This window comes from Oryza brachyantha, chromosome 6 (genome assembly GCF_000231095.2).
Source record: "Oryza brachyantha chromosome 6, ObraRS2, whole genome shotgun sequence".
Lineage (NCBI taxonomy): Eukaryota > Viridiplantae > Streptophyta > Magnoliopsida > Poales > Poaceae > Oryza > Oryza brachyantha.
Window position 1 is genome coordinate 13397193 of NC_023168.2, and position 17243 is coordinate 13414435.

Here is a 17243-nt window from a genome sequence, read left to right on the forward strand (position 1 = left end):
TCAACGGCTAGCATGGCACTCCTCGGACACATCAGCAAGGGTCCTAAGGTTACATTTGAGCAAGTTCTCGATAAAATAGCAGATGTCATCTTTGGTGTTTCCCTGTGGAATATCCACCACAAATGTCTCGATCACCAATGCCCCTGGCTGACCACCGATGACCTCAGAGTGGACGGTCAGTATAGATGAGTAATTCTGGCATAATAACAAAAAAAACATATATTGTCAGAATCACTACAAAGAGTTTTGAAAATATAAGCATATTTGAAATTTTTTTTTTTAAAAAAAAGATGATTGTTTGCCCCTGAATTTTGGCATGTTTTATTATTTGCCCACATTCTCACAACATATTTGGGTCTAGGGCATACTAGTCAGTGAGATATTATGTACAAAAAAAATTATCACGTGAATTACTAGTGGCAACAGTGTGGTGCCAAGTACTTATGGACTTCTATTAACTCTTTCTCCATAATTATTTATATATTTATATTGTTGTGTTATATTAAAATGTGTATATTGTGTGTTACACATTCACTTTATAGGAATAACCAAACAAACGAAAACCTTAGACAAGGTGAGCAGGATTAAACTGTACCTTTAGCATATGATCGCCCCCAATAAACCTGACATGGAGGATGTGTTCATTGTCATCAAGCAAATCTAACCTCTCGATGCTCCTTGTGGCAGGAAGCCCACTTTGAACGGTGACCTCCCTCACACTTCCCACCTCAATGCTTCCTCGCATTACACACTTTTTCACAAATGGTTTGAAAAGTTGTGGCTGGTCAAACCTCCTCAGCACTGACCAAACCTGAATAATAATGAAGAGATCAAAGGGTGTCAAATACTAATTAATACAGCTAGTTTGTTTAGAATCTTTCTTTCCTGGTTGGTTTTCACAAAAGATCCCAAAAGACTCATTTTCAAATGGTTGTCACACATATTGCAAAGTGTGTAATGCATATTAACTAGCCAAAAAGAAGAATTATATCTAGCTTCCAAGTACACATTTTCATGTGAATCAAAAAATCCAAACAAAATGTTTGTGTGTGTGTGTGTGTTGAAATAAATCATTACACTATACTCTAAAATGGTTTAAGTAATTCAGAAAATGTTGAAAACCAATCCTATTCGTTAAATTATAATACCTCCAATTCTACACACACACACACACACACACACACACACACACACACACATATATATACATAAAATTTGAACATCAATGTGCATTATACACTTATCACATTAAATTAATTAGGACATGTTTGATACATACCTTCCTTTTGAATTATAAAGAGGAACATGGAAGATTCATTACAGTCCATATATGAAGGGAGAAAATAATCTTTTCAAAACTGTCATGCACAGACAATAGACAGAAAAACATTCAACTCAAGCAAGATGAGATGGGAGTTTTTTGTTGCCATTTTAGATCAACATTATTACTTTCATGATTAAATATATGTGGTATATAAGATTCCCTTACTGAGGTGGTAACAACTAAATATTTTTATAGATCTCTAATTTTATATTAATATGCTAAAAATGCATATTTATTATGATAGAATAAAATAATTACATACCCACTCTAGTCACAAATATATGATGTTTTCGAATACACACAGTCAATACGTTTCAACCTTTACCATCAATATCTCTTTGAATATTTTAATTCAACTTTAAATTTGGTATGTAAAGATTTGCCTCTAAAAAGATTTAAAATATTAGAAAGTTACTATGTTTTTGTATGTTTTACACCAGTAACTAATAATAAAATGAGTGTCTTGGTGGCCATGTTGCAATCCTATATATCAATTATTTATGACTGAACGGGGTATATAGAGCAATCTATTAGATGGTATTTTGGTAAAACCACAAATTGAAAAGCTACAAAACTCATATTCAAGCGTTATCAAATTATGTGTGGATTTAAGTGTTCACCTAAATTGAAACTTGTGGTTTTCCATGATGAAACCATATATATCAACCACCTGTGCAACAAAAACCCACTCCCCAATTCCGTACCCACCCAAGAACACACAAACATAGAATTAACCTGAAATACCCCATATAATCTTTAAAAAAACACAGTTAAGAACCATACATGCAGGAATTGATTCCACATGATGATCCATGGACATTTATTTGATTACACACACAAGCCATATACGATGATATATGTTTATCGCTTACCGTTTGGAGGGGCGCTCTAATGTGCTTGGCAACGAAGGAGGTGCACTGGTTACTCCTGGGCTCATGGCGGTGGAACCGCCGCACATATTCCATCTCCTCCTCCCGAAGCTCACACCGCTCGTCCGCCAGCCTCCACTGCGCCCGCGGGAGGCTCGTCACTGAAAACTTCCCTGCAGACGCTCCTCTTGCAGCACCGTCCATCTGGGAATGTAGCAGCTAGCACTAGCAGCGGTGAAAACAACGAGGAGGAAGAGAAGATCAACTGCTCTTAGAAGCTGGTCGATCGAGATGGGATGGAAGAGGCTAGCAAGAACAAGGGTGGTATATATCACCAGCGGTATAACCGTTCCGGTGATTTGCTTTGTGCTTGTGTGAAGGAAACTGTGTGCTTGAATTGCTTGTATCTTTGGGAAGCGTGCGCGTAGAAAAAGAGAAGGTGTAGATAATTTATTGGTTGTATCGAACGCGGCCTATCTAAAAGAATATAAATTAACCAAACCTTTAGCGAGCTCATGCCATCTGCACTGTTTATCGTAATCATAAAGTAGTTCTTTTTCGTGAAGCTATCATATGTCTAGTTTGTCGAGATTCCTAATATATAAACACTGAAAATGGTATTATGGGTTATATATTTAACTCTATTTTGGTTGCAAGTGTTTCATTGAATTGCTATGTTGTATTTGGTTAAACAAATTTATGCAAGATATATAATTCTCAGTGTCTTTTGAAACATTATTTCCTACTAGAATATTACGTTGAAGTTATTGCGTTCCTAGCAGGTACTTAATAGCCAAGTAGACCAGAACAAAGTTAGCCAAAAAGACAAATTGAATTGTCCTAGAGCCTTATAACTCATTTCGGCTCATGTATCTCCTATGATTGTTTTCGATGTAATTCCAATTGGTTGAATATTTCATTGGTTTTTAGTTATTGATATGCTCCTATATGAAATTGGAGAATTTATTAATATTACTGTTTTCCTACTTAGATTCAAGTGTAACCATAGAAAGAACATCATTTAGGTTTTTTTTCCTAGTTCAAAACAAGTATAAGGTTTAGATATCAAAACATGTACTACCTCCATTTGCATTTACTTTTCATTTACTGTTTCAACATTGAGGGCTAGTAATTTATAAATAGTTAGGCTTCCATTGAAAAAGACTTTCATGCATATCAGGATGCAACACGCTTTGGTAACATCATTACCTTAAGAGCAATTTTACGGTTCAATAAAAAGTAACAAAAAATACCTCGAGATACCGGTACCTCGCGGTACCAAATCGTTTCTGATCGTAGGATCTAACGGCGCACATCCTATTCAGCTAGATCCAATGGTAAGAAATAATTTGGTACCTCGATGTAGCGGTACCTCAAGATACTTTTCTTTTACCGGAGCAAATCTCTCCTTGAGTATACTATAGTCTCTCCTCTCTTGTCCTATTCACCTTGTGTAAAGTGCAGAGGCTATAGTGTGCACGGTACAAGGATTAACGGCCCCTGAGTATCAAACATGAAACCCGGGTGCGCGTGCACAACTGAACAAGCACCTGTTCATCGGCTACATGCATGACATTTATCTAATTATTGCTCTTTCTGAAAACGTAAAGATTAAAAGGGGACTTTATGTTTGGATGTTTGTAACATGCATGTACTGTACGTCTTTCTTCTTTCGTGTCGATGAATTAATCTATGCCATGATCGAGCAAACTTAGTACTCGCTTTTTCATGTTGTCGTGTAGAGTCTAGGGATGTCTTGCACTCATACCATAAAATTGAACTGTCGTTGTCCTCCGGCATCTAAGGTCCTTTATGAAAAAAGCCAAATAGTATATTTATAAATAAAAAATAAGTTATGAATAAAAATTATTACATATGTATTATTAGCGATTTAAAACCCAAGGCTAGAAAATAAAATGTGATGAAAAAACCCCAAATCTACTTCAAATTTAAGTTTGTAGATTCAAACTTTGGTTTATAAGTATAAGTAAAAGTAAAAAGATAGGGGCACTGAGTTGTTTACCATATTCATCCTAGGTTTTTTTCTGTGATGCTAACATATGTTCATCCCTATTTTCGATTATGCTTATGTTTATATGGCAAAATTTGAATTTTAATCTTAAATTTAGAGTTAATTTTGAGAATTTTTTTACCGAATTTTATCTTCAGTATTGGCTTTTAGATAGCTAAGAATATATATATATATATATATATATATATATATATATATATATATATGTTTTATTCATAAATTATTTTTTGCTTGTAAATATGTCGTTTGGTTTTTCTATGAAAAAGCCAAACAATCACCCCGTTTATGTTTGCATCTTTTTATCATGTTGAATCTTGGGATGTCTTGAACTGCCTTCATCATCCAAAGAAAATTATGTAACTAATCAAACTAGTGGTGCCCTCATCCCGTCCGAGCTGTTTATGAAAGTCATCCTAGATTTCTTTTTTCCCCCTGTTGATGCTTGCATATCTTTAGTTTGTCAGATTCCCGATAAAAAAAAACAAAAAAAAATGGTAGCATTGAGGTTATGAGTCCATTTCAAATGCAATAATTTCAACAGATTGCTACATGACCTCTGATTAAATTAGTCTTATGATATAATTAGTGTCCATTGTTTTCAAAAATCATTTCCCATGAGAAAATTCCATTTGATTTATTATGTCCCTAACTAGATCTTGGCACCTAGGTAGACCAAAAAACAGTTAGCCCAAAAACATTTGAATTGTCCTAGAGCCTTAGAACTTCTATTGGGCAGGGCATAGCTAGGAATCGTGAACACAAGAATCATATGGATTTCTTAAAGTGGTTTCTGTGTGTTCCAACTAGTCAAATATTTCATTAGTTTTTACGGTTTGATACTATGAAATGGTTCAGCCTAAGATTGCATGAATCTAACATCTGCTTGTACCCATTATCACTAATTATATATTGTTCTTGACTTAAAGCACAAAGCTAGAAGAGGCAACTCAATTTTTTTGGTCCATAAGATAGGTTGATGAACTCAAAGCTCTTGCATAATCAACCAAGGATCCTAGCATGCACTGTACAAGGATGAACGACACTTCAGTTCAAACTTGAATCCTGCACTACATCACATTATCAAATCTTTGCTCTCTCTGGAAGGTGAGTACTAGTGACTTCATATTTGGTTAAATTAATTTTGTAAGATATATAATGCCCATTGTCTTTTGGAAAGTTATTTCCTTATAGAAAATTAGGTTGAATTGTTATGTTCATAACTGGTTCTTACTAGCTAGGTAGATCAAAACAAAGTTAGCCAAAAATATATTTGAATTGTCCTAGAACCTTAATAACTCATTTGGAATCATGGGTCACCTATAAATGTTTTCAATGTAATTAATCCGACAATCAAATATTTCCTTGGTTTTTGCTGCTCGAATCTCGATGTGCTCCTATATGAAATGGGATAACGTATTTAAGATTATTGGTTTCCTACTTACATTCGAGTGTAACCATTGGAAACACATAACTTGGGGATTTTTTTTTCTGCATGCAAAACAAGTCCAAGGATCAGACATCCAAACGTAAAAAGTACTACCTCCACTTACCCTTACCATTTCATTTAGTGTTTCAACTTTAACCACTAGTAATTTTTAGGGACAATTTCGTTCATGTCCTAATTTTCAAGTCTAATATTAGTTTTACCTCTCCTTTTTAGGGTTTTCGTTTTTGCCTCTCTTTTTTTTTAATCGAATGAACCGTTTGTCCCTATTTTGGATGGAAGTTATGTTGACTGTTAGTTGACCAATATATTTAGTTTAAAAAATAAAAGATTTAATTCCCAAAATAATTAATGACAAAATTACCCGTGTTTAAAAAATTATAAGTTTTTAAACATGTCATTTAAATTAATAATGTATTGCTTTTGTATATTTCTATGAAACTTATAATTTTTTTAAAAAAATTGACATAGTTTTGAAACGCTGTCAAATATTTTAAAAAAATTACAAGTTTTTAAACATGTCATTTGAATTAATAATATATTGTTTTGTATATTTCTATGATTTAGAACAGAGGGTAACAACACAAATGACAAAAAAAATCAAAATGATATTCTCATGCAGGGGTAAAATAGTCCTTTAACATGTCATTTAGCATCATTAGTCCTTCCATCTAAAGGAGGGGCAAGTGGTTCGTTCAATTTAAAAAAATAAGGGCAAAAACGAAAACCCTAAAAAAGAAGGGGCAAAATCAGTATTAAAACCTAAGACAGGGGCAGAAACGAAATAGCCCCTAATTTTTAAGTAGTTAGGCTCAAAAAAAGTTCGATGAATACGTGGACGCAACACGTTTTAATAGTCAACTATTAGCTCCAATTCATCTATAGCCAATTCAATAGTCAATTCATACAATAGTTACCTACAAAATATTAATACATGATATCATAAGTCATACAATGTCTTGCAGACCGTGCTGTAGCTAGCTACAAATTAATAGCACACTGTCTTCTCTCCTTTCTTATCTCTTTAAAATATTTGTATAGCTGTTTATAGCTGGTTTATAGTCTACTATTATATCTACTCTAAATACACTCCAACCCTCTCTTGTATTCTGCACATTGTGTAAAGTACCAAGTGGTAGCGTGCACTGTAGAAGGATGAACAGCCATCAGGATGATTGTTTTTTAAAGGAAAAGCCAATAAAGCGTAAATGTAAATAAAAAATAATTTACAAATAAAATTTGTATATATATATATGTGTTTTTAGTGATTAAAGGTCCACGTAAAAATAAACTACAATAAAAAAATCTAAAATATATTCTAAATTTAACATTAAAAATTTAAATTTTAGGTTAGATAGACCATCGGTATCGAACTCGAAAACCCAGTTGCGCACTACACAGCGCTACCAAACAATCATTGCTCCTTCTGAAAAGGTAAAGGTTAAAACCGAACTTTATATTTGGATTTTTGCAACATGTACCGTTGTTCTTCTTTCGTGCCGAAGAATTTAATCTGTCATGAAGCAAACTTAGTACTGACCTCTTCACATTTTTGTCGTGCGCGAAACCTTTCAGATGGGATATACATATAGTCCAAAAAAAAAGTAGAAATGACAAAAAAAAAAAGGACAGGTGGTTATAATCGACAAACCCATGCATGCGGCCAAACCTAACACAAACAATACGCAGCAAAACTACATTTAATAGTTTTCTCTAACCCTACGAACAAAGCAATTAATAAGGCTTGCTTAGTTCTCAATTTTTTTCCTAAAAACATCACATCAAATCTTTAGATACCTAAATAGAGCATTAAACATAAATAAAATAAAAAACTAATTGCATTGCAAAGCTGGGGGAGAAATCATAAGATAATCTTTTAAACCTAATTATTTCATAATTAACCATAAGAGCTACAGTAAGACACAAATAAATTAATTATGCTTAAAAGATTCATCTCGCTGTTTATAGACGAGCTATAAAATTCGTTATTTTATTTGTGTTCAAAAACCCTTTCTAAAATCTAAGTCAAATGTCCAATATAGCACAGACTAAACGGGGCCTATGGCATTCTGCAAACAAAACCAGTTGACGATGCCAAATGGAGAGCAGAGCTGTTGCGCAATCCTGTCTTCTGCGCACACACAGGGGTATTATTCCCCTGCTCCTGTCCACTAAATATGCAGGCACATGAAGATGAAAAGAAACAAGTAAAGTTCCGTGAGCCACCAACTCAGATGATGTTTACATCAGCCAGTACTCAAATATTTGTCCAAGGCATGCAATACTACATATCACTTGTGTATACATTCACCTTCATCAAGCAGATTTCCATGCTACACGGCAAAAGAATGAGATTAATAACAGTTATGACCTTAATCATAACTGTTGTTCATGCGCAGCCTGTTTGCTAACTAGACCTCCAAAACTCGTACCCTTGTGAAGCACGATAATAATGTGCTGTGTGTATTCAAGAGAACTTTGATTCAAGGCAGATTATTTCGATCGCAGACCTGGAATGTTGTTCAGACCCATCTTTCTAAGGACAAGCTTAGGCACTGCAGGAGGGTTGTTGAGACCCAGGCTTCTGCTGAATTCATTGGCAAGTGATACAAGCTGGTATTTGTCACGCCCAATGTACTTGTTAGAATTATAGTAACCGAGCCATGCTTGGTAAGCAAGCTCCTTATCCTTAACCTCCACATGAGCAAGAGCCTTTTCCACCTACAAAAATAAGAAAATGCAAATATGTATCGATATGCCAACTACTAGAATATCATTGTGGGTATTTTGCACGAAAAATGGCATACAAAGTATAACAGTCAATGAAGGATGGAGCTAAGCAGGAACAATCAGCAGAGATGCAAAACGTGAAGGACATTCTGAACATCATTGACTCAAACCATCCATATGGGGTTTAAAATTTGGTACCATGGTTTAGTTTTTAAAATCATCTTCATTTTGCTATTTAGATACAATCAATTATCAGCCTCAGTTTTAGGGACAAATTAGATATTTTTACTATAATTAGTATTTGGTATCACTCCCTTGACTAGCTCCACAGCCCAATGCAACAAATTGTTCTGTTTTCCTGCTCAAGAATGTTTTTGGTCAAAGAACCTCTGATACAAACATAACTTTACAGAAGCATAGCCTTTCCATGGTTAAACCAACAATATGTACGAAACAATTATCCCCAAATAGTGGATGTCATGTCTTGCTCTGTGATTTTTTTTTTTTTTGCTCCTCCAACACAAGCTCAAACAGATTAAGGCTAGACCAGGGATAAACCCATGAACCTCATAAAATTCCTACGGAATGCACTTGTGGATGGGGACAAAGGTTTTCATCCTGGTGGGTTAAGTTGTGTGCCCACAACTCTACCCCACCGAGAGGTTATCCCAGCAAAAATTGACTTTTATCATTACATCTATAATCTATTACTGGAAATGGAATCACAGCACACATATGTGTACCACACACTAACTATGCATTAGAGACCCAAGAGAATATCAGGGTTCCAGATCAATATATATTTGTCTCAAACAATATCCCTTCCAACATGTAAAAAGAATATTAAGAGGAAATTTGCATAGCTTGGCCTATCAAGAAAATAATACTGCAATTAGCAAAGCTAACATTACAAGACTCTGACCATCTGAAAGCCACAAATGCATACAAGTACAACTAAAGCATGGTGTCAAGCTCAATTTCACCATGAAATCCAGACTGGTTATGCGTAATTGTGAGAATACCCTAATCTTAAGTAGGGACATAATACTTTAGGATGTATTTTTTTTCTCTCCGTGATGCAGATTTTAGATGCCAGGTAGACGGTTCAGTGCAGATGAACCAATAATCAAAACAATAGTGTCAACCAACCACTTTGCAGCAGCTATAAGTCACTATAACTCATTGTGGTGGATAATGCACCTTTGGTTTATGGATTTTAAACATGACTTCAAAAGAAATACATTGAAAGAAGGGGACATCAAGACAACTAATATGAACCAACTGATTTCCAATTCTTAGGTGATGCAAGAATTCATAATCTTATCAAAGTGTTTTCTTCCCTATCCTTGGTATTCACAATACTAGTAATATACCCGTGCATTACAATATATCCATACAACGGATGATGAACTGCACAAGCCCATAGAGAAAAGAAACGGCTCGTACAACTGATGATGGACGGGCCCATGGAGAAAAGAAACGGTTATCTTAAAGAAACCACTTGTTTTTTTCTGGTTTTTGAAGCGATTGGTTTTTGCGTGATGTGGGATGGGAAGGAGGATAGACGACTCCAATTTTAAATAGTAGAGATGATTGTTATTGCATGTACATTAAACTGCCACCAACTATAATATGTGGACTAGTAAATAAGCTGAATTACCTTTCTTTTAGTGTCCAGATCAATTAAAGGTAATGTTGCCTCTGTAATAGGCAGATCTTTGATACTTCTCAAGAAGTATTCTTCCCATGGTGCCAATAATAAGATTCCACTCCCCTCATTTCCTCGGCGGCCAGTTCTACCAAGTCGATGGATATATTGTTCTCTGTCAGTAGGCACTCCCATCTGCAATAACATGATAATCAGTTTGACATTGGTTTATGATAAAGACAAAAATGTGCAAGGTCATATTTATTTCAACAAACTGTTTATAAGCCAAATATAGGGAAAAATATCTTTCTGTGCTGGATGATCAACAAATCAATCTGGTTTTTTTTACATGTTTGGAAGATATAAGCAACAGCAAATGAACAGCTCAAGAACTACAGTGAAGAAGTTTGTTACCTGTACAACTAGTGTGACATTGGGATAATCAACGCCCCTAGCAGATACATCAGAGCTAACAAGAATAAGACCTTTTGACTCCTTAAATTCTTTGGCTATTCTGGTTCTGTAACTTTGCGGCTTTCTGGAGTGAATCTCGCGTACATTCAACTTCAATTCAGACAGAAGTTCGGCAACGAGACCTGTTACCTTTGCTGTTGTACAAAACACAATTACCTGCACTTTCTCATTGTAAGTACGCATATAATATTTACAGGAGAAACTTCAAAGATGCCAATTCACTTACCTTGTAGTCAACATTTTCTGAAATATGATCAGTTAGAAGACCATACAGGATAGAAAACTGCTTGTCTAGCGGTGAAACTATATGCGTTTGCTTCACCTGAACACGGTAACAAAAGGATTGCTCAAAAAAACATAACATGTCTCATCAAAATTTGTAACTTATAATCTAAATAAACAGGTGATATGCATATGTTCTGAAAAATACCTGTGAGTGTGTTTCCTCGCTTCCTTCTTGAACAGTGTTCACAAATTCAATATCTCTTTTCATGGCAATGTGGCAAACTTGACGTACCTAGAAAAGAGTAGAAATTTATTACATTTTGACCAAACAGAAGTGTTGACCTATAGAAGGGAAATATTTATAATGGCAATACCTCATCTGGAACAGTTGCAGAAAATAGGAGTGTTTGACGCTGTTTTGGGAGTGCAGCCACTATTCTCTCGATATCAGTTCGGAATCCCATATCTAATAAGCGATCTGCTTCATCAAGAATAAGAACTTTGACACCCGTCAATCTAGTAGCGAACCCTGGAGTGTTCTCCATATGATCCTTAAGCCTCCCTGGTGTAGCTACTAGAATCTGTACACAAGCGGCATTTTTACGTCACATAATTCAAATGTAAAAATTTTCAGGATAATTCAGCAAATTACTTCCAAATTCCAATCACCTGGCAAGGGTTTGTATGCATGCGCTTCTGCTCTAGAGCCATTCTAGTGCCACCTATTACAAGTTGTACTCCAATTGATGGATGAAATTTAAGGAGCTTGTTAGCTTCTGCAGCAGCCTGATCAGCGAGCTCACGTGTAGGGCACACCACAACAACACTGATGGGAGGCCTTTTTTGATCACGATCAATAGGGGACAATTTGGAGACAACTTCAATAGCAGGAAGCTATACATGCAACATTGAAAAGTTACAAATTACCAACAAAAAAAGTAAAAGAAAATTCACTAAGCCAGCATGGTAATCACCAAGAATGCAACAGTTTTTCCAGTTCCAGTCTTTGCTTTTGCCAGAACATCCTTCCCTATAGATATAAGTAGACTTGTTAGTTCATTGGCATGGGCTAGAAAGTTGCAATTCAAGTCATCAAGTGTGAATAAGATGGTTCTGCAATCATGAGAAATATCTTAAAAAATACAGTACTAACAGTTGATGTTCTGCTTTGTTATTTGGCTGTCTTAAGGCAATTACGGATTTCAAAATAGATTGGCTCAAGTTGCACATTGTTTTGCTTGTACCTTAGGATCAACAAAATTGCATCATTGTTTATTTCACCATATGTCCAGAGTTTGATACAAAAAAATAAACTGTGACATGGGTATCTAAACTTGAGTTGCTGCCACTTACATCCTCACACCTCAAAGCCATTTACTGAGTCAATAATTTTGTGAAACAAAGAGGCATTCAGGTGATGTGTTCTGTTATGTCATCGAGGATTTGCATTAGGATGGTAGAGAACTTTATTTCAAACCTCCAACTCACCAAATTTGTCTCTTCAATTTCATTGGTAACTCATACCAACCCAGTTTATGGACCTGACAATATGTTTTTAGGGTTTTAAGAGGCACCAAGGTTTACAGACCATCTGCTAAGTTTTGACAATAAAGAATTTAACTCTTCCAATTTTAACACCTACTGACCTACATCAATCAAGGTTATCTACAAGACAGAAGACTAAAAAATTACTTTAGAAATTAAGGAATCTACATAAATTCCATGATTCACATTAGTTGGAGGCAATCAAAAGCCTCACATCTATTTAGTTAGAATCATGCACCAAGAATCAGCAAAGGTGGGCAAAATTCTTCAACACACCACCTATGTATAGAAAATTCTTCAACACACTACCTAATGTATAGGCCCCACCAAGCATACAAGTTGAGAATACATATTCAAAATGGACCACATTTATTTTTCTTAACTTGCTTCAGGCAGTTCCAAACTAAAGACATCTTATCTTGGCTGTAGACTATATTAGGACCCCAAAAAAAACTTAACCTCATAAATGGTGTGTAATGTTTCACGTCTTAAATACTATTAGCATGAAAGTACTTAAGACCAAATAGCAATAATGCAGTTCAATCTACCTTTGGTAGTATAATCACATTTATATTGGCTTTTGCAAATTTTGTTCAGAAAGAAACAATGTTTACGATACAATACCCAGCATTAATTGGATTTCACTAACTATTGGATCGTTGCGATTATCATTTTTTGTCAAAGGTCTATTTGCGGTGCCATACAAGATGCTAAACAATTTACTATGGAAATTACAAAATATCTTTGTTTCCAAATGGGGGCTACATGGCTACACCTCTTCCAACAAATTTGAAATTAAATCCATCGGTTTTGGATTTTTTTAACTCAGGATTATAGACACCATGTAGCAGTGATTTCATTTCCTAAACCAGCTCAGCCTGTGAAGTGTGTCAAGTCAAAGAAGAGATCTGCTTGGGTGGTACTGTGGTAAACATGCACATGATGGGAACTAATAGGTGGTCTTCACACATCAATGTCAAACTTAAACAAGAATTTGTAGTTAAATGGATATATGAAGAAACACATTTGAAATTAAAAATGTGAAGTTAGTGGGTACTAGTCTGGTGGATCTATAAACTCACGACTCATAAAAATTTGGACAGACAAGGAGAGAAAAAGTGAAATGTGATAGAGTAAAACTACAATGTTGAGCACACAGTTAAAAAAAAATACTAGGATCTACCTTGAAGTATAATAGGAAGAGTGGCCTCCTGCACGGCAGTCATTCGTTCATACCCAGCAGCTTTAACACCTTTTAGTGTCAAGGGAGACAAGGAGCATTCATCAAACCTATTATGTAAAAGGTGAGAACATCCAAAAGGACCAGCATTTTTACGTTCATAATCAACAATCATACCCAGTGTTATAATACAAGTCTGTCTGCAACTATTCAGAGAAATAACAGTTGATATATGCACAGTGCCATAACCATATAGTACGTAAATACACTGAGGCAAGCAGAGCAATACCTTAATATGGATTCAATAAGCTATAACATTTTCATCAACTAGGACTGTATAAGGACCAAGATCTCCTATGAACTAAAAAATATTATTCAGACAGACTGTGGATGCATCATGTTGTGTTAAGGAAAGGCTGCAGAATGTAGCAGCCCCAACTAGACGTTGTTGTGTTAAGGAAAAGCTGCAGACTGTAGCAGCCCCCAACTAGAAGGATCCAAGAAATTAGAAGCACATAATTTGTTGTGTCATCAAATAAGCAACAAATCTGCTATTTACGAAGGTAGCATTAACCAAATCATAGAAACTTAGTTGATCATAAACTGCTGATCTAAATAGTTTTCATTTAAAATCAAAGAAAATATTGCATCAGAAAATATTTAAGGAGGAGCTACCTCGTTTGGCTCAAATATGAATCACCACCTCCACTCTCCTTCGTGCGCACCACACCCACACCCTCCTGATCAACTGACTCTCCTTTAATTGACTCGAAAGGGGCAAAAGTTTTAGCTGGACTCTTCACCAAATCCTTCTCACCACTCCCGTTATCGGAGAGATCATCCTCAAAACCTGATGGACCATCATCCTCATCAACTTCCTCCAGTTCACCATCATCTTCTGATGAACCAAAATCAAACATCTTTCCACCCTTCGGCCACCTATCGCCAAAATCTGCACTGTCTCCTCTCCCCCCTCTCCGTGATCCAAAAGATTCCACGTCCTTACCTCTCCTGCCCCTGTCATGCCTTCTGCTAGAAGCTCCAAACTCCATAGAATCATTTTCATCATCCTCGCTGTCATCTAAATCACTTCCCCTCCCTCCTCTCCGTGACATACCAGACATCCTTCCACCACGACCTTGCCTTACCCTCAGAGATCCAAACCCACCTTCATCATCATCCAAATCACTGTAACCCCGACCCCGGCCACGCTGTTCCTTTGGAGATCGGAACCCAGACTCATTATCAAAATCGTAGCCCCTCCGCGGCGCATTAGCCAACCTCCCACCCCGGCCACGCTGCCCCCTTGGAGACCGAAATCCAGCATCATCGTCAAAATCGTTTCCCCTCCTTCCTCCATGAGAAAACTCTGACGACCTCCCTCCCCGATCATTTCCCCTCCTTCCTCTATGTGAAAATTCTGACGACCTCCCTCCCCGCTCCCGCCTTCCCCTCGGAGAAGCAAACCCAACCTCATCCTCATCCTCGTCGTCATCATCTATCCCGCTGCTCACCATCCTCCCCCTCCTCTCAAACCCACGCCCTTCGCCGCCGCCGCCAAATCTCGACCTCGGCGGCGGCCCCCTGGAGTCCCGGCCCCCCCGGCCTCCCCTCGAGGCAGCCGGCCCGCGCGTGGTGGAGGAGGCGTCGCCTTCGTCGCCACTGCTGAGGCCGAGGTGGAATGAGTCGGTCTTGAGGTCGCTGATCCAGTCGCTGAGCTCGGCCTCGTCCTCGATCAGACTCTTCGCGGCAGCTCCGGAGCCGGCACCGGCGCGGGCGCGAGAGGAGAAGAAGCGGGGGCCGGCGGCGCCGCCATTCCTCGGCGGGACCGGGTGGAGGCTGGGGAGCGGTGGGCCCGCGGGGCGGGAGGCGGAGGCGGGCGTCGACGATGCCGCGGCACGGCGGAGGAGGCCGAGAAGGTGGCGGTGGCGCCGCATGGCGGAGGAGGCGGCGGTGGGAGGGTTTAGGGTTTAACACACGACGGCTGCCCAAGGAATTGGGGGTTTTGAGAGAAATGGAGAGTGATTCTATTACGGAATACTCCTACTGCTTTCGTTTTGGCACGATGAGATGAACCACTTTTCAAACTGCTAATAAAAACTGCTAAATGACGTATTTCCTACGAAAATTTTTTATATAGAAATTATTTTAGAACATCAAATAAACTTATTTTTTAAAAATGTTAATAAGTAATACTTAATTAATTATATACTAATTATGTTTATTATTTCCCATGTTGCTAATCAGCTTTTGCAATAGCCTGCTTCGAACGCAGCCAATGTAAGCACCACGTAACTACTACCTACCTCCGTTTTATAATATAAGATATTTGATTTTTTTATTGCAATGTTTGACCATTCGTCTTATTTAAAAATTTAATACAAATATAAAAAATGGCAAGTCGTGCTTAAAGTTCTTTTAACAATGAAGTAAGTCACAAACAAAATAAATGATATTTTTATAATTTTTTAAATAAGACAAATGGTCGAACATTGCAAGCAAAAAAATTAAACATCTTACATTATAAAACGGAGGGTACGTATTTAGCATTAGTTTTTCATAAAATTATATATTTAAAACATTTTATCACAAAATTATATATTTTACATTAATTTTATCATAGAACTATAACTTTTAAAACTTAAAAAACCAATAGTGGAACTATAAAAAATGAAGTTATTTGGTAGCTTCCGCACTAAATCTATAGTTTTGTATTAATACTAATGGTATCGATATTAATGGTATCCATGAGTGATGTTACTTTGTAGTAAAAAATAGAAGTCACTTTGAGGGACACTCATCGTTTCTGATTTAATGGATTTTTAGGTTTTATTTGAGTTTTATATAAATCTTTAGCCAATTTATATTTAATATTAATGGGGAATTTATTATAGACATTCCGATATCAATAGTTACGTTACCTGCCATTTTAGCTGAATTTCTTGTCAGTGTAAAGCCCTTTTTGGATTAGAGAGCTGACAAAAATTTTGGAGCATTCAACTGCCTTGGGATTTTTTTTTTTCAATATTGCCCCCTTGGCTCAAAGGAAATATAGAAATATTCTATTGTCCTGTTTGGTTCAAAGGAAAGATAAGAATATCCTGTTGTCTCTTTTGGTTCAAATGAAAGATAAGAAAATATTACTATATAGAATTGTCAACTTCATAAAAGAAAAAACGAGCCGAAAGTCCAACCTTTTGGAAAATTAACTTTGATTTATTTCTTTTGTTTCTTTCCTATCGTGTTAATGAAGAATTTTTTCTTCTTCTTACTTCTTGTGTTTGTAAGGATTTTGTTCTCTCTTCCTCATCTAGAGTTAGACAATATGTTGCTTCAACTTCAATCTTATCTCTATGAGACAATTTCCTTTATATCAATGAGTTTGCCTCAATTCAATGATTTATCATCGATGCTGTCATTTTCTATAATATATCATTGAGTTTATCCATTGTTCTACAATATACCATTAGGCTAGGAATATTTTTTTTAAATATACAAAAATGCCATTATATAGTTGCAAGTTAAACATTTGGTTTATACACTTAGATGTTTTAAAAATTTATAAAGTTTTATGTGTAGCCTCTTTGCATGACATGAAGTTTCTATAAGTTTCAAGATTTTTTGTATTTTATTTACTTTTAAAATATAATTTATCTGTTATATGCAATGTGGCATACATTTTTTTTTTGAAAAGAAAACATTGAAGTAAAACTTCTGTCGTGCAAGGAGGTTGTAAAAAAAATCATAATTTTGTTTAACCCTATAAGGGTAT

At 36.3% G+C, this 17243-nt stretch overlaps 2 protein-coding genes across 2 annotated transcripts; both read right to left on the minus strand.

The window, feature by feature from the left end:
- Positions 1-2397, minus strand: LOC102699417 (abscisic acid receptor PYL3-like). Its single transcript, XM_006656952.2, has 3 exons — positions 2197-2397; positions 596-811; positions 1-195 (listed from the first exon to the last, which is right to left on the minus strand). The coding sequence occupies exons 1-3, from the start codon at positions 2395-2397 to the stop codon at positions 1-3; spliced, it is 612 nt and encodes a 203-aa protein (XP_006657015.2).
- A 5232-nt stretch (positions 2398-7629) lies between these two features.
- LOC121054807 (DEAD-box ATP-dependent RNA helicase 31) lies at positions 7630-15485 on the minus strand. The gene is made up of 10 exons (XM_040525588.1): positions 14147-15485; positions 13475-13581; positions 11721-11776; positions 11416-11640; positions 11121-11327; positions 10952-11038; positions 10748-10843; positions 10462-10677; positions 10060-10242; positions 7630-8390 (listed from the first exon to the last, which is right to left on the minus strand). Exons 1-10 carry the CDS (start codon positions 15406-15408, stop codon positions 8163-8165), a joined length of 2667 nt encoding a protein of 888 aa, XP_040381522.1. The 5' UTR covers positions 15409-15485; the 3' UTR covers positions 7630-8162.
- Between the last annotated feature and the right edge of the window lie 1758 nt (positions 15486-17243).

Bases quoted from the DNA above. Each gene is read 5' to 3' on its own strand.
- LOC102699417 (XM_006656952.2), bottom strand. From the start codon at position 2,397: ATGGACGGTGCTGCAAGAGGAGCGTCTGCAGGGAAGTTTTCAGTGACG. The intron at 812-2,196 runs GTAAGCGATAAA...ATTATTATTCAG, and splicing joins TTAGAGCGCCCCTCCAAACG to GTTTGGTCAGTGCTGAGGAG. The intron at 196-595 runs GTACAGTTTAAT...TTATTATGCCAG, and splicing joins GGGGCGATCATATGCTAAAG to AATTACTCATCTATACTGAC.
- LOC121054807 (XM_040525588.1), bottom strand. From the start codon at position 15,408: ATGCGGCGCCACCGCCACCTTCTCGGCCTCCTCCGCCGTGCCGCGGCA. The intron at 11,328-11,415 runs GTGATTGGAATT...GCTTGTGTACAG, and splicing joins TGCATACAAACCCTTGCCAG to ATTCTAGTAGCTACACCAGG. The intron at 10,678-10,747 runs GTAAGTGAATTG...GAGAAAGTGCAG, and splicing joins CAGAAAATGTTGACTACAAG to GTAATTGTGTTTTGTACAAC.